This window comes from Desmodus rotundus, chromosome 2 (genome assembly GCF_022682495.2).
Source record: "Desmodus rotundus isolate HL8 chromosome 2, HLdesRot8A.1, whole genome shotgun sequence".
NCBI lineage: Eukaryota > Metazoa > Chordata > Mammalia > Chiroptera > Phyllostomidae > Desmodus > Desmodus rotundus.
The window spans coordinates 91,138,016-91,161,388 of record NC_071388.1 but is presented as its reverse complement, the minus strand read 5'-3'; the positions used below and the strand labels follow the sequence as shown (position 1 = coordinate 91,161,388).

Here is a 23,373-nt window from a genome sequence, read left to right as displayed (position 1 = left end):
GTGTTTCAAAACAGTAACTGAGATCATATTAAATACTATGCCCATGGCCTGGAGAAATTCTGGTAAGAGCATTTGTTACTAGATGTCCTATTGACTTGAGCCAGTGTTAGAAACTGGACAGTTCCCAATTTTGAGACTCCTTTCCACTTAAGACTGCCCTCTGATAGTGATGGGTAGAGGTGACTTGCTTTTACTCTAGACTGCACCCTTGTTTGTAATTATGTTGAAAATGCATTAGCAGAGGCACTCCTGTAAACCATTTTTAAAGTTCTCATCCCTCTAAGACAAAAACCTCAATTGTTGATAAATACAGAAACAAGCGTAACATGTTTAATTGCCCCCAAACTCATTATTTTACATCATGTTTTTGAAGTCGTGGGTTATGAGATCACTTTAGTGATTGAAACCTTTGAGTTTATGGCTCAAGAGATTCATAACTTTAATCAGTGTTTTTTCAAACTCTGGATCACAACTTGTTAACAGATTGTGAAATCAAATTAGTGGGTTACAACCATCATTTACAAAGTAGAACAGACATTGCCCTGGCCAGGTGGCTTAGTTGCTTGGAGTGTCATCCCATACACCAAAAGCTTGAGGGTTCGATTCCTGGTCAGGGCACTTGCCTAGGTTGTGGGTTCTGCCCCAGTTGAGATGCATATGAGAGGCAACCAACCGATGTTTCTCTTCCCCCCTCCCTTTCTCTTTCCCTAAAATCAATAAACATATCCTTGGGTAAGGATTAAAAAATACATAATTAAAAAAAAGTAGAACAGAAAATTAAAAGAAAATATCAAATTGATTTCCAAAGACTAAGGTTAAAGAAAATTTTATTTTGTTATATATTTACATTTACCTTTACATGTGGGTTTGGGGTCACAATTTAATAGTGTACAGTATTTCTCAGGATTGCAGCCAAGCATTTGAAATCTACTAATTATTGTAATAGCCCCATCTGCTGGTACTTAAGGATATTATCACGGAAGGATTTTAGTGACCTATGGTTATTATTACGCTTTGTGCCTTTATATGGACCTTTCCTTTGTGATTTGGTAAGTATATATTTTTTCCGAATAATAATATTTATCACTAATACGTGTCTAGATTCTTTCTGATCAATACAAGATGCAGGATGCATTGGAAAAATCTGATCATTTGATGGCTGCAGCCAAAGATCTGTTTGTTGATTTTCCTCGTAGGCGCACAGGTAAAGTATTTAATTCAGACAAAAAGCTTCTTTTCCATATTAACCACAAATGGCTATTTGGAAGAATTTAAAATATTTTTTAGGCATTATATTATTTATATTATAAGTATTCTAGAGTGGGGAGCATACAAGAGTTGTCAGTCATACATTCATTATAATTTGTTCTTCGCTAAGAATATTAACTATTGTGAATTACTCAGCTAAGGAAAAGTAAGTTGTTATTATCTACTAAAATGTTTTATGGTGCAATGTACAAGATTTTATAATTTAAAAATAAGACTTAATTTTTAGTTTACCAGTATTAAATTACAATATAATTGAAGTACGTAACTGTGTTTATATGTAATTTGTGTAAAGCTTAATTTGAAATCTAAAGCAACTAAAGTCTCTCTCTGAAAGGAACTTCCCTCCTTCTCAGATACATAGTATTGTTCATAATGTGTATATAATTCATTGCTTATTTTAATCTTTAAAAAGAGATCATTAGTTTTTAGCTTAAGGTTTGAATCCTGGCTCAGCCACTTACAAGTGTGACTCTGGGTCGGTTGCTTCACGTCTCTGGGTTTCAGTTTACCGATCTGTAAAATAATAATAGCAACAACCTCATAGGATTTTGTGAGGGTAAAATGCTTAATATATGCGAAAGCATTTAGAACTGTGCCTGGCATATTGTAAGTAGTGTAAAAGTGTGAGCTGCTGTTATTAAAAATTTTCATATGATGACACAAACCTACAGCAGTATGTAGTGTTTGTGAAATCACTTTAATTAAATGAAACAAAATCATCACAACATCTTCCTTTTGCAGGTTTTCCAAACGTAACAGTGGCTCCTGATTCCTCTCAGGGTCCCATTGTGGTAAATCAAGACCCTGTCACCCAGGCCATCCTTGGGAAATCTGTCGTGGAGCCTCAGGTTCGTGCTCTGCTTACAGCCAGCTGAAATTAAGTTTAAGTTGGTGTAGGCATTGTGGTAACCATTTCAAAAGCCTGAATGCCAACAAGTACCAAGTTGTGGTTGTTAGAATTGTTCTGAATCATATTGCACTTTCTGTGGGTAGAGTTTGTACTAAACAGGATAGGACTGGATAGCTAACACATACTGAGTACTTACCTAGGAGGTAGGCACTATTATCCTCATTTAGCAGATGGGGAAAAAAAGAAACTGAGACTCAGAAAATTTAAGTAACTTGTCCAAGATCACATAGCTAGTTAGCATCAGAGATGACATTCAAATCTAGGCTGCCTGGCTCCGCAGACTGCTGCCACTGTCTGCCGGTACGGGAACAACAGTCAGGTGGGTCTGTTCATATTCTGCTGCTGACTAGGTGTTTCATCTTGAGTTGATTTCTTAAGGTAGCTGAGGTGGCTCAGAGTGTTTTCTGTTAAATGGTAATTGAATATACCTGCTGTGGTTGTTATGAGGGTCAGCTGAGATGTTACGTAAAGTACCTAGCATGATATTAGATAGCAGTTCTTCATTAAATGTTAGTTTCTTTTAATGTTTTAGTATGTTTAAAAAGTAGCTACCCAAGAAACTTGGTATTTATTTATTGACTAGTTTCATAGGAAAATTATATTATAGCAGTAGGACTTCAACTAGCTGTATCCTAACCTAATTAGGACTCTTAATCAAAATGTTTAGAATTTTAAGATAATAAACATTTTTTAAAAGCCCATGAAAAGCTTAATACTAAAATAAAACTTCTTATGAATGATTAGGACTCAGTACCTGTTTAATGCAATTACCTAGTCTATATATCTTCTCTGAAAAAAGGGAAATAATCAATTACAGGGATAATCCTAGGGAATTACAAGGTCCAGAATAATTAAAGATTTGATAAGTATTCTGTTTTCTACAAAAGCAATTAAAGAGACTGTTATATGTATTTTAAATAGCCAAAACCCATTAGTTATATCCCTAGCTAAAAACCACTTATGTTTTGGCACTTTATTAAAATGTTAGCTCTCAGATAATGGTGGTATCTATCATGGGGTTGGGGAAGTGGCAAGAGCTGAGGTTAGAGACACAGGGAGCAGCTAGGCTATGAAAGGCTAAGGAAGTAGGAAGTAAGAGTAGAGCCACTAAAGGAGTTTGAGAATGGAATCATGATGACATTGTACCATGGAAGATGGATTGGGAGGACAAGACTGGCGAGAGCCTCTGGGTGGAAGACTTAGCTTGGGGTCTTAGTGAGAAGTGGTGAAGACCTGACCCAAAGCAGTGGCAGTAGAGAAGCAGATAGAGGGCAAGAGGGATAGCTTGAGAGATTAAAACAGGGTAGAACTGACAGGATTGGGTGGCTGATGGGCTGTGACAGCTGAGAAAGAAAAATAATTCCCAGTTGCTGGCTTGAGCATCTGAGTAGATGGGGATGCTATTTATGGTCTTAGGTAATATGCCAGGAATGATAGAGGCTTAGGAAGATGATCAGTTTTAGACATGTTGAGTATATGTGTATACGATGTTTTACCAGGGATATCTTTTAGGCATTTAGGTAGTTGGATGTAAATGTCTAGGCCTAAAGGAAGGTCTGGGTGAAGATAGAAATTAATAGCATTTGACTGGGAATTGCAGCTTTGGAATTAAATATAAGCATTCATAAAATGAGTCAGGTGAAAGGAGAAAAAAAATCCAAAGGAAAGACCTTGAGTCATCAGATATAAGGGAGGGGTAGAAAAAGAAAAACCAATATAGGATATTGGGAAGGAACAGCCAGAAGAAGGAAGAAAAACCAAGAAAATACAAGTAGAGTGGAAGTTATAGGGAAGAGTGTACCAAAAAAGATTTTGAAGGTTGTCCTGACTGGTGTGGCTCAGTGGGTTGAGTGTTGTCCTACAAAACGAAAGGTCGCTGGTTTGCTTCCTGGTCAGGGCACATGCCTAGGTTGTGAGAGGCAACCCATCAATGTTTCTCTGGCACATCGATAAATTTCTCCCTTTCTTTCTGCCTCCCGCCTCTAAAAAAAAATAAAATCTTTTAAAAAAGATTTTGAAGGAAAGAAATGAGTGGTCATTGATAGTTGATGAGTCATAGAAATAAGAGAAGGCAAAGACTGACAAATATCCATTTGATTTAGGAACAAGTTTGTGATATTGACCTTGTAGAGAGCAGTTTGAGTGGTAGAGCAGAAGGAAACTGACGGCATAGATGGTGAATGAGACGTGTAAGACAGATCTTTCTAGAAGTTTGGTGGTGAAAGAAGATAGGTAGTAGCTTGAGGAGATATAGGGTCAGGATAAGATGGGAAAGAGTTGCTCATATTTGAATGTGGATGAGCTGAAGCCAGTGCAGAGAGAGAGGTTGAAGATGCAGGAAAAGGAAAGGCAGATGATGGAGGAGGTGAGAGGGTTTGAGTTGTAAAACTTATTAAGGGACCTTAGAAAGGGGGACTGCTCTTCTATTGTGATAAAAAAAGGATGAGTATATGTATAACCCACTGGTATTGTTATTCTGCTGTTTGTTTTGAGAAAGGCTCTTAATGAAGTAGATGATGAAGAAGAAGAAGCTGTTAACAGCCAGTCGGAAGAAAGTGAGAATGAGTTGGATAACTCTCTAAACTCTCCCTCTAACATGAATGCAGATAGGTATGTATATATGGCATAAATACCTACAGCACTTTCCTTTTTTCCAAGGTCATTTTTTCCCAGCTTTATTGAGATATTATTGACATATAATATTGCATAAGTTTAAGGTGCACAGCTTGTTGATTTGATACATTTATGTATGCAAAATGATCTTATAGCATTATTTAATACCTCCATCACATAACATGATTACCATTTCTTTTTTGTGGTGAGAATATTTAAGTGCTATTCACTTAGCAACTTTAAAGTATTAGCTATAATCATCATGCTGTCCATTAGATCTCTAGAAGTTATCATCTTATTATTAAAAGTCTTTATCCTTTTACCATTTCCCTATTTCCCCAACCCCCAAAACCCTTGTTAACCATAATTCTACTTTGTTTCTATGAATTCAGCTTTTTTAGATTCTACGTATAAGTGATACAGTATTTGTCTTTCTCTGTCTCAGTTATCTCAGCATGATGCCCTTTCATCCGTATTGTCAAAAATGGTAGAATTCCCTTTTTTAAATTATATTTTATTGATTATACTATCACAGTTGTCCCAAGTTTTCCCCCTTTGACCCCATCCACCCAGCACCCCCCTCTCCCTCAGGCAATCCCTATACCATTGTTTATGTCCATGGATCATGTGTAGGTTCTTTGGCTGCTCCATTTCCTATACTGTGCTTTACATCCCCGTGGGATTCTGTAACTACCTATTTGTACTGCTTAATCCTCAGATGTCTTCACCCATTCCCCCGCACTCCCCTCCCATATGGCAACCATTAAAACTCTCTTTGTATCCATGATTCTGTCTCTATTCTTCTTGTTTGCTTAGTTTGTTTTTTAGATTCAATTGTTGATAGATTTGTATTTTTGCCATTTTATTGTTCATAGTTTTGATGTTCTTTTTCTTAAATAAGTAAGTCCCTTTAACATTTCATACAGTAATGGTTTGGTGATGATGAACTCCTTTACGTTTTTCTTGTCTGGGAAACTATCTACCCTTCAATTCTAAATGATAGCTTTGTTGGATAGAACAATCTTGGCTGTAGGTCCCTGCTTTTCATGACTTTGAATATTTCTTGCCAATTCCTTCTAGCCTGCAAAATTTCTTTTGAGAGATCAGCTGACAGTCTTCTTGGAATTCCCCTGTGGGTAACTAACTGCTTTTCTCCTGCTGCTTTTAAGTTTCTCTCTTTATCATTAACCTATGGCATTTTAATTATGATGTGTTTTGGAGTGGACCTCTTTGCATCCATCTTGTTTGGGACTCTGTGCTTCCTGGACTCACATGCCTATTTCCTTCCCCAAATTAGTGAAGTTTTCTTTCATTATTTTTTCAAATAGATTCCAATTTCTTGCTTTTTCTCTTTTCCTTCTGGGACCTCTATTTTGCAAATGTTGGGATACTTGAAGTTGTCCCAGAGGCTGCTTATACTATCCTCATTTGTTTTTTTTCTGGATTCTTTTTTCTTCTTGTTCTGATTGGTTGTTTTTTTTCTTTCTTATGTTCCAAATCATTGATTTGATTCTCAGCTTCATCCATTATACTGTTGTTTCTCTGTAAATTGTTCTTTATTTTAATTAGTGGATCGTTCATTTCTGACTGGATCTTTTCTATGTAGTTGAGGTCCTCACTAAGTTCCCTGACCATTCTTATGACCAATGTTTTCAACTCTGCATCTAATAGATTGCTTATCTCCATTTGTGTAGTTCTTGTTCTGGAATTTTGATCTATTCTTTCATTTGGGCCATGTTTCTTTGTCTCCTCATTTTGGCAGCCACCCTGTGTTTGTTTCTATGTTTTAGGTAGAGCTGCTATGACTCCCTGTCTTGGTAGTGTGGCCTAATGTAGTAGGTGTTCAGTAGGGTCCAGTGGCAGAGCCTCCTCTATCACCCAAGCTGGGTACTCAAGTTGTGCCCTTTGTGTGGGCTGAGTACACTCGCCTCTTGTAGTTGAGCCTTGATTACTATTGACAGGTCATTGGGAGGGACTTATATAGGCTAGTCAGCTGCAAGGATTGTCTGTGACCACTGACCACAAACCTCCACCCTCTGTGGAGGATCAGCTGTGCAGGGGCAGGTTGGTGGTGCTCTGATGTGGTCTGTTGCTGACCACTGGGTGTGCAGGCCCTGGGGTTTTCGGGTAGTGCAGGCCAAGGTAGTCTCCTACTGTGTTTTGCCCGGAACCATCCTGCTTGAGCTATAAAGCAATTTGAGAAGGCTGCTACTTGTCCTGGTCTTGGAGATTCCCAAGTGAAGTCAAGCTGTGAATCTAGGCTGGTTACTGCTAGTGCTGGGCCTGGGGTTTCTTAGCAAGAGGTGGGGGTTTGGGGGCTACCTGAAGCTGGCTCTTGTTTGTTTGAGAGGATTTAGGAAGTTGTGAAGCATGAGCCAAGACCAGCCATTCATATGGAAAAGCAGCTTGGGTGGACACATACAGTGGGTGGGAGGGAGTCTCTGGGGATCTCCAGGGCAGGGCAAACAGTGTTAGTCAAGTTGATGGAGTCTCAGATATGGCACCAGCCTGCTTGCTCTGTGGCTGTATGTAGGGAGGGTTCAGAATAGGGACAGTGGCCTGCCTTTCTGTCTGGGAGAAGGCTGTCTCCCAGCTCTCGCCTTCATGCCAGACACTTCACTCTCTCCTTGTATGCCACTGCTTCCTTTCAAGCTGCTATCCTGGTGTTGGAGCTCAGAGGGAGTGAGTGTGATTAAGTCCATGTGTGGGTTCTTCAAGAGAAACTTCTTGGGACTCCAAAAGTTTCTTCCACCTACTTAATCCCTGCTGGGTTTTGCAGCCAGAAGTTATAGGGGCTTATCTTCCTGGCACTGGGACCCTGGGCTGGAAGCCTGGTGTGGGGTTGGGACTCCTCATTCCCTAGATATCCTCCCGAATTTTTATCCACCACATGTGGTTGTGGGACCAGCCTGTTCCATGTCTCCACCCCTCCTACCAGTTTGGATGGATGTGGTTTCTTAAATTCCGTAGTTGACAGACTTCCATTCAGCTTGGTTTTTGCCAGTTCTGAATGATGGTTGTTCTATATTTTAGTTGTAATTTTGATGTGGTTGTGCAAGGAGGCGAGCCATGTTTACCTGTGCTGCCATCTTGACCAGACATCTCTGGTAGGATTTCTTTTTTTTTTCTCATGGCTCTATAACATTTCATTGTGTGTGTGTGTGTATGTGTGTATCTGTCTGTCTGTCTCACATCTTTATTCACTCATCTGTTGACAAACACTTAGGTTATTTCCATCTTGGCAATTGTTGAAAATGCTGCAATCAACATGGGAATACAGATAACTCAGGGGTCCTGTTTTCATTTGGCTATATACCCATAAGGGGAATTGCTGGATCATATGGTAGTTCTGTTTTTAATGTTTTGAGAAATACTGTACTGTTTCTCAATGTGTGGAAACACTGTACTATTTTCCATAGTGGCCGTACCATTTATATTCCCATCAACAGTGCACAAGAGTTCCCTTTTCCCCACATCATCACCAACGCTTTTTACCCTTTGACTTTTTCATGATAGCCATTCTAAAGGGTGAAGTGATATCTCGTTGTGGTTTTGATTTATATCTTCTTGATGATTAGTGATGTTGTGCACCCTCTTACGCACCTGTTGGCTATTTGCATATCTTTGGAAAAATATCTGTTCAAGTCCTCTGCCTAATTTTTTTTTTTTGGCAGGAAAATGAATTAAGTTTTATTTATTCTAGGGCAAAGTTTAAAGGGTTCTTTTGTTTCATTTTTTAAATCAAATCCTTGCACATTATTAACAAACAAACAAAAGCCCTGTTCATTTGCCATGATACACTTGGAAGTGAAACAAATAAGCTATAACTACAGATAATGATGTAACATGAAAAAGCCAGAAGAGAAAAAAAAACCCAAAACAAAATCCAGCGGGGGGTGTGGGGTCCATGCTTATAAACACAGTGCCAACAACACTGTTTTGGTGGCTGATAATTTTCAGAGCATTTCTTTTTTAATTTCCAAAGATCATTCTTAGCAAAGTCCCATGGGATTCTACAAAGTTCTTATTTGCTCTTCTTTAGTGTGTAATATTATGCTTGATAAATAAAGGAGGCCTCTGCCCATGTTTTAAATCGAATTATTTCTTTTTGCTATTGTTGTATGAGTTCCTTATATATTTTGAATATTAACCCCTTAACAGATAAAAGATTTACAAATATTTTCTCCCATTTCAAAAGTTGACTTTTCATTTTGTTGATTGCTTCTTTTGCTGTGCAGAGCTTTTTGGTTGGACGTAGTCTCACTCTTATTTCTTTTTGTTGCTTATGGTTTTGGTATTATATATAAAAAATTGTTGCCAGATTAATGTCAAGGAGATTTTCCCTATGTTTTGTTCTAGGAATTTTACCATTTCAGGCCTTTAATCCATTCTGAGTTAATTTTTGTAAGTGGTGTAAGATAGGGATCCAATTTTGTTCTTCTCTACTTGTTTATCCAGTTTTATCAATACTATTTTATTGAAGAAACTATCCTTCCCCCTTGTCAAAAATTAGTTTACTGCTTATGTGAAGGTTTTTTCTTGGCTCTTGATTCTGTTCTATTGGTCTTTATGTCTATTTTTTTTTTAAATCCTCACCTGAGGACATGCTTATTGATTTTTATAGAGAGAGGGGAAAGGAGAGAGAGGGAGAGAAGCATCAACGTGAAAGAGAAACATCAATCAGTTGCCTCTTGTATGTGCCGTGACCAGGGGCCAAACCCTCAACTTAGGCACGTGCCCTGACTGAGAATCGAATCAACAGCCCTTTGGTTTACAGGACGATGCTCCAACCAATTGAGCCACACAGGCCAGGGCAGTCTTTGTGTCTATTTTAATTCCAGTCTATTTTCTGCTGATAACAACTTAACTTTGATTGCATACACTCTATCCTTTTACTCACCCCTTTTGTTTTTAATGTCACCATTTCTATCTTTTGGTATTGTATATATGTAACAGTGTGCTGTAGCTATAGCTATTTTAATACCTTTGTTCTTTAACCTTTATCCTAGTGTGAAGTACTTAACATGCCACTGTATAACAGTATTAGAGTGGTCTGAATCGGACTATATTCTTACATTTACCAGTGTGTTGCATATTTTCAAATGTTTTCATGTTACTAATTAGGGTCTTTTCCTTTCAGCTTGAAGAGCTCCTATCAGCATTTTTTATCAGGCAGGTTTAGTAGTGATGAATTCCCTCAGCTTTTGTTTATTAGGAAAAGTCTTTATCTTGCCTTCATTCCTGAAGGACATCTTTGCTGGGTGAGGTACTCCTGGTTGGCAGTTCCTTCTTTTAGCACTTTGAATATATCAGTCCATTCTCTTCTGGCCTCCAGGGCCTCTGTTGAGAAATTCAAGGCCATTTACTATGTTTTATGTTCTTTTTTTAAATTAGTTTTAAGTATACTTTCACTTTAGGGAAGTTTTTATTTTGATAGATATAATTTGAAAAAAAGTTGTAAGAACAATATAAAAATTCCTGTATACTTTTCATCTAGATTCACTAATTGTTAACAGTGATTGTATTGCCCTATCATTTTTCTGTCTGTATTTGCCCACACATGCATACACACATGTTTGGGGGTAAGCTGCGTCCTTCTTGCTCTTTTATCTCTCAGTATGTGAGCGGATATTTCCTTAGAACACGATCACTCATTTACACAATCACAGTGCAATGATCACAATGGATTAATTACACTGATTCAATACTGCTATCTAATCTGTAGATCTTCAAATTTCTTCAATTTTCTCTTTAATATTATTTATGGTCACTTTTTTTTAGTGTTTTAAGAACCAGTCATGATCACTTACTACATTTAGTTTTCATGTTTCTTTCATCTTCTTAAATCTAGAAACTTCTTTAATTTCGTTTTGGTGTTTCCTTGTCTTTTATAACATTTACAGTTTTGAAGACCCACAGGCCAATTGTTTTATAGAATGTCCTCTAAGTTGGCTGCGTCTGTTATTTCCTTGGGATTTGGCACAGGTTATAGATTTTGGACAGGAATACCTCTGAAGCGATGCTAAGTCCTCATCGCATTACATCAGGAGGCAATAATATCATTGGTCCCATTATTGGTGCTATTAACTTTGATTGCTTTGTTAAAGTGATGTCTGCCAGATTTCTACAATGGAGTGTAATTTATTTCTTCTGTTATTTATTTTGATGTTCATTTGTCATATATGTGGCCAATAGGAGCTTCTTGAAGTCATTCCCGTGTCCTTTTGACTTATCCCCATCATTTTTTTAAGAACTTAATTTCTAGCACAACAAAATCTTTCAGACTAATAATACTATTTTTCTGCCCTTGCCCTGTAATCAGCCATTTATTTAAGAAGCTTTGCTTATTTTATTGAAGAAGGGAATTTAGGGACGATGGTCTAGTTACTAGTGTGCTCAGTGCCCCTGCCATCCCACCCTTTCTGTGCATACACACATGCATGTGCACACACACACACACACACTGATAGTTACCTACATGTCCATGTTAATATCTGTTTGTCTGTCTCCCTATAAATCACGAGTTTACACTGGTGTCTCTAAGTTCAGTTTAATACTATTGGCTCTTTCTTAGCCTTTGCCATATCATACTTGTAACTCTCTTCTTTAATACTGAAAAACATGTCTGAAAACAGACACAATATATCTGATCACATACAATCTGGCAATACATAAAACATAGTTTTGGAATTGTTGCTCCCATACTACCACAGAAGTAAACTTACTAACTAGAGTTCAGGATTATTTGCTGATGTTTTTAAGGTTATTTTATTCATTTGGAATATATTAGGCTTATTTGTTTCTATGTGTATTCAAATTTAATTTTTTCCTTCATCCTTTTGAAAAAAACTACACAAAAAACTATATTTAGATTAGTGTTACCCATTCCCTATCCCTTCTACTCAGTTCCCATTTACCCTTACCTTGTAGGTAATCAGTTTTATTAGTTTTTTCTTCCTTTTCTTTTTTAAAATGTAAGTTGACATATATTTTTATTATTTTCTATTTTTTTCTTACAAAAGAGATAGTGTACCATATTTACTTTTATAACTAAAGAATATACTCTGGAAATCACCCCTAAGCAGTTTCTAAGTTCACAGAGCTCTCTTACTTTTCTCCTCCCCCTCCTCCTCCTTCTTCTGTTTCTGCAGCTGCATGTCACTAAATTCTGTGTGGTTTATTTGACCACTCTCCTATACGTATATGAACATTTCGGTAGTCTCCAATTCTTTTCAGTTATAAAAATGCTGCAGTGAATAACTTGTGAATACGCATTTTTGTATTATTGGAAGTCCATGTTTAAGTAAATTGTTAGGAGTGGGATTTTGGGATTCAAGGTAAATGCTGTGTAATTTTGTTGAAAAATTGCCAAATTCTGCTGTATGAGGGTTGTAGTATTTTGCATTCCCACTGGCAATATGTAAGAATGCCTGCACCAGAGTATGTTGTGAGACAGTTTTTTCCTTATTTCATTGGTGAGAACTGGTATCGTAGTACAGTTTTGACTGTCTCCGCTGAGTAAAATGGAAAATTTTTTTATATATATTTAGAAGGGACATTACAATGAATTGTTAATGTCTTTTTGCCATTTTTCTTTTAGGATATTGGTCCTTTATTTCTTAATTTGTGAGCATTTTTTTTACATATTGAGGATGTTAGTATTTTACCAGTATAATGTTATATTTTCTCCCCGTTTGTTTTTGTCTTTTGAATTTGCTGACATTTTTTTTTACTGGGTAAAAGATTTTAAATATATATATTAGTTTGAATTTATTATTCTTATTTTTTTGCATGTGTATCTTGAATCATACTCTGTAACTTTTTTCTAAAACCAGTTATAGAGGAATTCGCCCATGTTTTCTTCTAATACTGATATGTTTTATTTTTTACATTTAGTTCTCTGAATCATTTAGAGTTAATTTTGGTATATAGTATGAGGTATGGATCTAAGTCTTATCTTTTTCTGAATGGGTATTGAATTGTCCCAAACCCATTTATTAAAAGACCGTCTTTGCCCCAGTGATTTGAGATGCTACCTGTACACATAAATTACCATATGTGCTTGGATCTGTTTCTGGACTTCTGTTCTAGTCTACCGACTTTGTTTCTCCAGTCAGGCTTCAGTGCTATCTGTTTTAAGTAGAGAGAGTTGGTAGTGTTTTGATAGACTTTACTAATAGCCTTATTTAGAGTTTTCTTGATGATTCTTTTTTAAAGTATGTTTTATTCATTATGCTATTACAAATGTCCCAATTTTTCCCTTTTTGACCCCCTCTGCCCAGTACCCTCTACCCTCCAGCAATTTCCCCCTTAGTTCATGTCTGTGGATCATGCCTATTAAGTTCTTTGGCTTCTCCCTTTCCTATACTATTCTTAACCTCCCCCTGTCTATCCTGTACCTTCCCATTGTGCTCCTTGTTCACCGTACCTTTTCCTATTCTTCCCCTTACCTTTCCCAGCTGATAACCCTCTACATGAACTCTGTATCTATGATTCTGTTCCTATTCTAGTTGTTTGCTTAGTTTTTGTTTTTATTTTTGTTCTTAGATTCAGTTATTGATAATTATGAGTTTGTTATCTTTTAATGTTCATAGTTCTTATCTTCTTTTTCTGAAATTAATCCCTTTAACATTTCATGTAATAATGGCTTGGTGATGATTAACTCCTTTAGCTTTACCTTGTCTGGGAAGCACATTATCTGCCCTTCCATTCTAAGTGATAGCTTTGCTGGATAGAGTATCTAGGTTGTAGGTTTTTGCTTTTCATCACTTTGAATACTTCTTGCCAGTCCCTTCTTGCCTGCAAAGTTTCTTTTGAGAAATCAGCTGATAGTGTTACAGTAACTCCTTTGTAGATAACTCTTTGCTTTTCTCTTGCAGCTTTTAAGGTTGCCTCTTTGTCTTTAACTTTTGGCATTTTAATTATGATGTGTCTTGGTGTATCCCTCTTTGAGTCTGACTTGTTTGGGACTCTCTGTGCTTCCTGGACTTGTATGTCTATTTCCTTCATCAAATTAGGGAATTTTTCTTTCATTATTTTTTCAAATAAGTTTTCAGTTTCTTGCTGTTCCTCTTCTCCTTCTGGCATCCCTATGATTCAGATGTTGGCACATTTGGAGATGTCTCAGAGTTCTCTTATAATCTTCTTATATTTTTGAATTTTTGTTTCTTAATTCTGTTCTGGTTGAATGTTTGTTTATTTCTTATGTTCCAAATCATTGATTTGAATCCCAGATTCCTTCCCTTCACTGTTGGTTCCCTGTAGATTTTTCTTTATTTCACTTAGTGTAGCTTTCATTTCTTCCCTTATGGTTTTATTGTACTCAGTGAGTTCTCTGAGCATCCTAATCACCAGTGTTTTGAACTTCGCTTCTGATAGGTTGGCTATCTCTGTTTCATTTAGTTCTTTTTCTGGAGTTTTGTTCTGTTCCTTCATTTGGGCCATATTTCTTTGTCTCCTCAATTTGGCAGCCTCCACGTGTTTGTTTGTGTGTATTAGGTAGAGCTGCTTTGACTCTGTGTCTTGACGCACCTGTTAAGTTGTGCCGGGTGGAGCCTTAGGTAATTGCCAGGGCAGGTCAATCCACTTCAGTGCTTTGTGGCTCTGTGAGGGGGAGGGGTCGGAGAGGGGATAATGCCACTACCTAGCTTCTGGGTGTTTGCCTGGCACTTGCACCATTTCCAGTCATTTCACCAACTTCCATATATAACTGGTACCCTTCTGGCTGCTGCCCTGGTGGCAATTCCCAGGGTGGGTGGATTTGCATATGTTCAAAGCCCCATGGAGGGGCTTTGGAAGTCCAGGAAGCCCTTTAAACAGACTCTCCTGAGAAACCAGCAATTTCTTATGCTGGCTCAACCCCCACTGGTTTTTACAGCCAGAAGTTGTGAGTCTCCATCTTCCCATGCTGAAACCCGGGGTTGCATGTTCTGGCCTCGCTCACTCCAAGGTATCCCTCCCAGTTTTTATTCACCACAGGTGAATGTGGGACTGCCCTTCCACTGCCACTGCCACGCTCTGTGCCACACCATATCCTCTCCTTCTCAACTCCCTGTCTCTGCCCCTCCTACCTGTCTGGATGAATTTGTCTTTAAATCCCTGGTTGTCAGACTTCCATACAGTTTGATTTTCTGGCAGCTCTGAGTGTTTTTTGTTTTGAGGTTATTTGTGATTTTTCTTGTGGTTGCCTGAGGAGACAAAGTGTTTACCTACATCTCCATCTTTACTGGAAGCCCCTTAATGATTGTAACATGTTTACTTTTTTGTATGAACTTTGGTGTCAACTTATACAGCTAATAAAAGGTTACTGGTATTTTTGTTATATTAATAAATTAACTAGAGAGAACAGATATCTTTATTATGTTGTTTTACTATTCCAGCACAAGGAATGTTTTTCCATTTGGTAGTCAACTTTTTTGTTTTTGAAGAGTATTTTAATGAAGTTTTTCCCATACAGGTTTTGCTCATTTCTTGTTACATTTATTCCTATGTATCATATATTTTTGGTTACCCTTAAATGGGGTTTTCTCTTCCCTTATACCTTCTAACTAGTTATTGTTTATGTTTATGAAGGCTGTTGATTTCAGTGTATTATCTTAATATCCTGCTACCTTATTGACTTTTAATTGAGTTAGGTTAGCAATGATTTTCAGGGTTTATTTCTTTGTTTTTTAGGTATTGTATTATATTACCAGCAAATGATCTAGTTTTCCTTTTTTCCTAAGTCTTATGCCTCTAGTTGAAGTTCTTTTGTATATTGCAGTAGCTACAGGAAGTGTTAAGTAACACTGGAGGTAGTGGGCATTCTTGTGTTGGTCCTGATCTGTGAAAATGACACTATTGTTTTCTTTTAAGTAAGATGCTGACTTTAATACTGAGGGTTATTAAAAAAAACAGTCCTAAGGAAATATCTATCAATTACTGTTTTGTTGACATTTTTTAACAAGATTGAGTACTGAATTTTGTTTTCAACATTTATAGAGATAATCTGTTAATATGATACATTATATTACGCATTTCCTTGTGTTGAACTATCCATGCATTCCTGAAATAAATTACACTTGGCCATGGTATATTACTTTTAATTATTGTAGTGTTGATATTGTTTATTAATATTTTACTTACTATTTTGCATTAATATTCATAAGTGATTGTCTGTAATTTTTAAGTTTGAGAATATCAGATTGAAGTAACGGTGATATACCTGATTTCATAAGAAGAATATAAGGTTCTAATTTTTAAGTACTGGAACAGGTTATGTAGCATTGGGATTATCTGTTGTTTGAAGATTAGGTAGAATTCCCCTGTGAAACTCTTTGAGCCTGGTGCTTTTATGGTGAGGAAATGCCTTAATAACTTATTTATTCTATGGAAATGGGATTATTTTAACCTTGTATTTCTACTCTAGCCAGTTTTGGTGAATTATGATTTCTTAGGATCTTAATGATTTTATTTGGGTTTATCAATATATTGACATAGAGGTGTGTGAATAATCTCTATACTGCAAAAAAATGCTTTCTGTTTTAGTGCTTATCTCTCCCTCATCATTTCTTCTCGCTCCCCTTCCCCCTGTTAAAATAGGTTAGTGGTTTGTGTACTTTGTTAAATTTTCAAAGAACTAGGATTTTGATTTATTAATTAGAGCTACCATTTTCTGATTTCTTTATCATCAATTTTTGTTTTTGTCTTTATTTTCTTGTCTTTTTTTTTTGGTTTCCTTTTTTTCTAGTATTTTGAGTTGGGAATTTATTTTCATTTGTTTATTCTTAATTGACAAACATTTTTAAGGTTCTGAATTTTTCTCTAAACACTACTTTTAATGTATACTGTATATTCTAATACATAGTGTTTTTTTATTTTAGAAATTAAGTAATTTTAGTTTATATTTTTCCCTTTTACTTAACAGTTGTTTAATAGGTTTTTTAAAAAATGTTTCCACACAGAAAAACCTCTTTGTTGTTTTGTTTTATTATTCTTAGTTTAATTACATTACATTTAGAGTGGTTTGTAATATTTTTACTTGTGGAACTTAATGATGTTTTCTTTGTGACCTAATATATCAAAGTTTTGTGAATGTTCCATGGGTATACTTGAGAAGATGTATTCTCTATTAATAAGGTATAAAGTTCTAAATGTATATCCACAAGATCCACTTCAATATGTTGTTAATGTCCTCTGTATCCCATATTTGTTTTAATCTTAGAGCTATAAGTAAATATATTAAATGTTCATCTCAGTCCTTTTATGACACTTCCCTAATTAACTCTTCGTTGGAGCTCTCAGATAAAGTTTATGGGATTTTTGAATATAGTATTCCCTGATTTCTTATAAGTTTCAGAGTTTTTCTATAGCTTTGATACTTGATAGACAACTTAGCTGGATATAAATTCTTTGGTTCATATTTTTACCTCCTTAACTTTCTTGAAAAAGCTACTTCACTCTTCATTTACTTTGAATGTTGCCTTTGAGAAGTCTGATTGTAGGATAATTTTCTTGCCTTTTTGTTTTATTTTATTTTATTATTTTTAAAAAGATTTTATGTACTTTATAGAGAGGTGAGGGAGGGAGAAAGAGGGGGAGAGTAACATTAATGCAAGAGAGGAACATCAGTTGGTTGCCTCTTGTGCATTCCTGCTGGGGACTTGAACCTGCAACCCAGGCATGTGCCCTGACCAGGAATCGAACTGGTGACCATTTGCTTTCCAGGATGACACCCAGCTGAGCCACACTGGTCAGGATTACTTGTCCTTTGAAATAATTTGACACTTTCATCTAGTGACTTGATATTTAACTTTATATTTTAATTTATTAGCATTTATATTTTATTTCCTTTGCATTTATATTTAAATTCTATTTCCCTTATCCTTAAAATTTAAATATTGCTAAGTTATGCCTTAGAGTTTACCTTTCCAGGTCAGTTCAAGCCAGTTAGCCCATTCATATATGGATTCTTTTCTTTTTTTTTGAAAGTTTTGGTTTATAGTTTTAAATTAGTTCTATATAACTGGTTTCTTTTTTTTTTCAGGTACTCTTTTTTTCTTTTTATCTTTTCTGTCTTTCATTTCAAGTACTTTATAACCATTTTTATTCTTCTTAATCTTATTTTTAATCTTTTTGTTGTTTTCCTATAATTCATCAGTGTTCATTATTAAATGTTTATTTAACAGTTTTCCATTGAACATATTGTAATTTGTTATTTATTTCTGAGGTAGTTTTTCTTTTTCTTGGATGTACTTCCTGAGTTTAATCAATTTTTGCTTTATTTCTTCCCGGTTTTAACCCATTTCTTTTGTCTTAATTTTCGATTTTCTGATTCAAGATTTATATATATATATCCAAATACTTGTTTAAATATATATATATATATTTTTAAAGTTTTGTGTTATAGTTTTCTTCTGCTTTTTGGGGGACAGGGGTGGGTGAATTTTCATTAGCTGAAATCTTTCAATTTAAATTTTCTATTTTTACTCAAGTCAATTTTGGTAAATTATATTTTCTTAGGAACTTATCCATTTGATTTAGGTTTATAAATATATCGCCATTGTTATATTGCCTTTGTATGGATGTACACAACTGCAAAATCCCTTTTTGGTCAGATAACCTAACACAGGTTCCAGGGATTAGGTTGTAGGTAACTTTGGGGGATTCGTCTTCCTTTAAAAAAAAAAAAAAGATTTTACTTACTTTTAGAGAGAGGGGAAGGGAGGGAGAAAGAGAGGGAGAAAAACATTGATGTGAGAGAGATACATCAATCTGTTGCCTCTCGCACACCCCCAAATGGTGATGTGGCCCACAACCAGGAATCGAACCAGCAACCCTTTGGTTTGCAGGCTGGCACTCAATCCACTGGGCGACACCAGCCGGGTGTGGGGGATTATTCTTAAGTCTACCATAGATAGTATTGTATTTTTTCTTTTTGTTATTATTTCATGTAACCTGACTCTTAAGCATTTGAGACAGAAATGTGAGTTCATACTAGTTTGGATTTTCCCAATTTGTACAGAAATTTCATTCCAACACTTATCTTAGTATTCGTCCTGAAGTTTAGACTTAGACCTAGCACTGTCTTACAGAGGAGTCTCCCTGTGACTAGACTACATTACGGAGTTTTTGCTTAATAGACTTCATAGCAACTAGTGTTCATTGTGCTGCCTGGAGGTTGCTTGATAGCAACTTCATTTGGATGAGGTTTGTGGAGCCACCAAAGAAGGTTTTGCTTGTCCTGGTTGGTTGGTTTGTTTTTTGGTAATGGCTTTATTTGTTCACATATCACATAGTTCGCCCATTTAAAGTGTGATATTTGATTATTTTTAGTATATTCACAGAATTGTGCAGTCTACAATCAACTTTAAAACATTTGCATTACCCCTAAAAGTTACCTCAAACTCTTTAACAGTCAAACCCCCATTTCCTCCAAAACTCTTGAGCCCCATCTAATCTATTAGTTTAGTCTATTTTCTGTGTCTGTGGATTTGCCTGTTCTGGACATTTCATATGTATAGAATCATGTGGTCTTTTGTGTCTGGTGTCTTTCACTTAGCATGTTTTCGAGATTCATCCATGTGTTAGGTTGTAGATGTATCAGTGCTGCATTCATTTTTATGCCAACATAGACTGGGAACTGGGAGAGATGGAATGATTCCTCCTAACACTAAGAAGACTGGCATTTTAGCCCTCTGTCTTATAAGTTAAAGCAAAATAGATTTTTTTCTTTGATTTTGAATTATAAAAAGTTTCTTCAAATCCAACATGTAAACAGTTGAACAGTCTAACTAGCACTTATTAATTCTAATATAGCTGTTGCCTCATAATTTATAGGTTTCTTCACCAACTAAAAGAAGATAATTCTGAGTTAATTAATAAACTGTGGACTGATATTCAGCATAAAATAGCAACACAGTCACAAATATCAAGCCCTCCAGAAACTCCATCATCTGCCTCTCCATCAGAGGGACAAAAAGGTATATTTTCCCATTGTATTATTTCTCACAGGGTAATAGCTTATTTTATTATGTTATTTCTTGAACACAGTAATTTTTAAAAGAGTTAATTAAATTTTGACTGTCATAGCCTAAATAAGATACTGATTGATTTGCCAATTGAAATGCTTTAAACATTTCACCTGAGGTACTTCTGGAACTATTCTTCCCCCCCCCCCCCCCACACACAGGAATACAATTTATTTTATACCACATTATATGATACAAGACATTACTTGGATGACCCCTGCCAAGAACAATTAGAAATCACTTTTCTAACTTGTAGATTTTTTTTTTTTTGCAATAGCCAGAGGGGAGTGGGGAGGGGATAGTGGGGAGAGGGGTGTATAGGAGCCACTATAAAGGACACAAGGACAAAATCAAGGGGGAGGGTAGAGGTGGGGGAGGGAGGTGGAACTGGCTGGGGTGGGGTGGAGGGATGGGGAGAAAATGCAGACAATTGTAACTGAATAAAAAAAAAATAAAAAATGGAACTATTCTTTGTTTTAGCTGCTCTGAATGCTACCAATACAGTTAAGAGAATCCACACCAGGCTTCAGCCCGAGGAATCCACTGAGTCTGTGGCCTCGAGCTATGTTGTGGGACAAGTGCTGAACGTGAGGAAGCAAAAACAGCCATTGAATAAAGGTTGAGTCTTTTCATTTACCAAAAGATGAATTATTAAACATGTAACTTCATAGAACTATCTTAATGTTTTAGTAAATGTTTTTTCCTTTAAACTCATCCAGTTGGATCTAGCTAAGTAAGAATTTGTTGAGTGGTAGCTAAGAAATGCCTCCTTTTATCCCATGTAACTCTGTAGAAAGATGGTTCTAGTGTATTCCTTATAAATAGTGTAAACCTGCTTTAAACTCTATAGATTTTTGTGAGAAAATGGTGATAACTTCTGTAAACCTTTTATAAACTGTAAACAACAGCCAAAGGTTTTTCTAGTAGTTTTCTATTGTAATTTTCCTGATCTTGAAATAGAATGATTTCTATCATTGTCAGTGAAAAGAAAACCAGAGTTGCGTGTTCCTTCGAAGCAGAAGAAAAACATGTTATCAGCTAGCACAGCTTCCACAGACTTATCGAATGCCAATAATCCCAGCCTGGATGTCCTCAAACACATGATACATGAAGTGGAGTATGAAATGGAAGAGTATGAGCGATCGACGGGTCGTGAGGTCAAGGAACCGCAGAGCAGTCAGGGTCTCACAGGCTTCACTCTGTCGCTGGTGAGCTCCCTCTGTCGCCTGGTTCGGTACCTTAAAGAGGTAAGAGCATGAGGCTGTTAGAATCTTTCTTCAGAGCACTGGAGGAAAGGTGTGGGATTTCCCCTCTGTACTTAATTGGTTGCAACTTCCAAATAAAGTATAGTCAGGTTTGACTAGCTTTGTTTAAAATACCTCAGTTTTCGATTTTCTTCAGTAAAGGTATCTTCTGAATTTCCCTCTACATGCTGATTCGTGTATCATCTAGCATGTAGACACATGCTCAGGGAAGTGATGTTGATTTTAATGTGAGCTTTAGTAAAATATAATTAGGAAAGTAAATCCACTATAAATGAACAATCTTGTGCTAATACTGAATATTATTGTTCAGCCGTTATAGATTAAGTAGCACTACTAAATGTGTCCTCATTGTACTGCTTCCCCCCTTCCTACTCCCACTTTAGTTCAGTTTGCAGAGCAGCATGCCTGTTATCTGTAGACAGAGTCTGGGAAAATTCTTCATGTCATCTGTATGACCGGTCACTTGGGCTTTGCTTCAGCATCTTAGTGGGAGACATTTTATTGTTGTGAAATAATTTATAAGACAAGCAAGAATTGTTTCTTTAATTCACTTGTGAATAATAATTGGTCCTCAGAATGTGGTGGAATTAGAGTTAGTTATATAGTTCATCTTTTAAAATAATTTATTTAAACTTTTTATGTATTAAATTTGTTAAACATAAAATATGATAAAATATATGAGAAAATTTTATTTAAAAAGTTGACTCACCTCTTTAATTCAGAGGTTTTAATTTCTCTGGAGCTCTCTTTGTAAAATTGCTTTTTAGTGGAAGATTTGTTGTAGTGTCAGACTTACGAAAGTCTTAACATTCTTCCACCCTCAAGTCAGGAATCTCCAGGAGTGTACCTTTGGCTTTCTGAAAGTATTACAGGCTTAGAAACATGTACTTTTTAGCTAACCACTTGCTTTACAAAGGTCAACCATTTAAACCTGTTGTCATTTATCTTAAATTATATTTTTAGCAGACTTAATTCCCAAACTGGTGATATATTCACATGCTATGAAATTCAAAAATACAGAAGGGTGTATGATGAAAAATCTAATTCCCACCCCTAACTTCCATTTAACCTGTTTGCTTCCTGGTAGCCAACTATCAGTTGTTAGGACGCACACCTACACCTGTGCGTCCTTCTAGAGCTGGTCTGCGTATGTGCAAGCAATGTTATATGTACTTCTTCCTACTTTCTTCTACAAAATTATAGTTATTTAATTTTACATACCATTCTGTTTATTGTGTTCTTTTTAAAGAACGGAAGAGGATAAAATATCACATTTTAATGAAATATAAACCTTTTAATAAATACACTGACTCTAATTACTGTCACATAATATATACTTTGTAAGTATTCTCTTCTTTGACAACTTTGGGTAGAAACTTTTAGTTTTCAATATGTGATGCTATTGATGGAAGTTTATTTGTTTTTTGTTTTTTGTTTTTTGTTTTTGGTAGAGTGAGCTGCAACTGCGTAAAGAAGTTGAGACAAGGCAGAAACTGGAGCAAGTATTAGGTGATCATCGAGAGCTCATTGATGCTCTGACAGCTGAAATTCTGCATCTTAGAGAAGAAAATACGGCTACCCAGGTACTCAGATAAGATCCCAAACTTTTGTCTGTTCAGTAATATAGTATAAAACATCTTTAAGAATGTATGAGAGTCCTTCTATTTGCCTTTGGTTTAGTTGTGCTGACAGGGTTACGTATACTTCTTTGTTATCATCAACAGTAGTTTTTATTGGCCATCGATTATATTGGAGGTACTATTGTAGAAACTTGAATTACAAGAGTTGTATAAAATAAGTCTACTGTTTTTAAGAAACATACTAAATAGTGATGAATATAGAATCTACATTTAAATGATAACTACCAATATTATAGTAGTTTATTCAAAATGTTTAATGAGTGTTATGATAGCTACTTTTAATTTCAAAATAGTAGAGGATAACATTTGAGGAACCCTTCTGCAATCATATGACATTTAAATTTGTTTATAGTGACTTCCTATTTATTAGATGAGTCCTCTTTACCACTTGTCTGGCTAATTACTCCTTTTGAAAAAGAAGTATACATATTTCTTCTAGAAAACCTTCCTGCCTCCATGCTGCATTAAATATTTTCCTTTGTGCGCCTTTGATATTCTGTGGATATTGCTCTCTTTGTAGTCACCAAGTTGTGCTACACACATGTGCACCTGCCGCCAAAACTGTGAGCTGCCTGAGGACAGAGACATTTCGTTCATCTTTTTGTTCTCAAATGGTAGTTATTACAACTTTTATTTATCAGCCAAAAGAGACTATAAAAACAATAGTT

At 36.0% G+C, this 23,373-nt stretch overlaps 1 protein-coding gene across 5 annotated transcripts in view; it reads left to right on the top strand.

Moving 5' to 3' along the window:
- SPICE1 (spindle and centriole associated protein 1) overlaps positions 1-23,373 on the top strand; it is a 108,849-nt gene that overhangs the window by 68,265 nt on the left and 17,211 nt on the right. For all 5 annotated transcript variants that reach the window (XR_008426147.1, XM_053918354.2, XM_045185861.3 and 2 more), the window contains 7 exons: positions 1,102-1,204; positions 2,011-2,117; positions 4,677-4,789; positions 19,610-19,752; positions 20,281-20,418; positions 20,782-21,047; positions 22,517-22,648. Coding sequence is in view for 4 of the 5 variants with exons in the window: in XM_053918354.2 (XP_053774329.1) it covers positions 1,102-1,204; positions 2,011-2,117; positions 4,677-4,789; positions 19,610-19,752; positions 20,281-20,418; positions 20,782-21,047; positions 22,517-22,648 (1,002 nt within the window). In the remaining variant the exon portion in view is untranslated. The remainder of the gene's footprint in view (positions 1-1,101; positions 1,205-2,010; positions 2,118-4,676; positions 4,790-19,609; positions 19,753-20,280; positions 20,419-20,781; positions 21,048-22,516; positions 22,649-23,373) is intronic.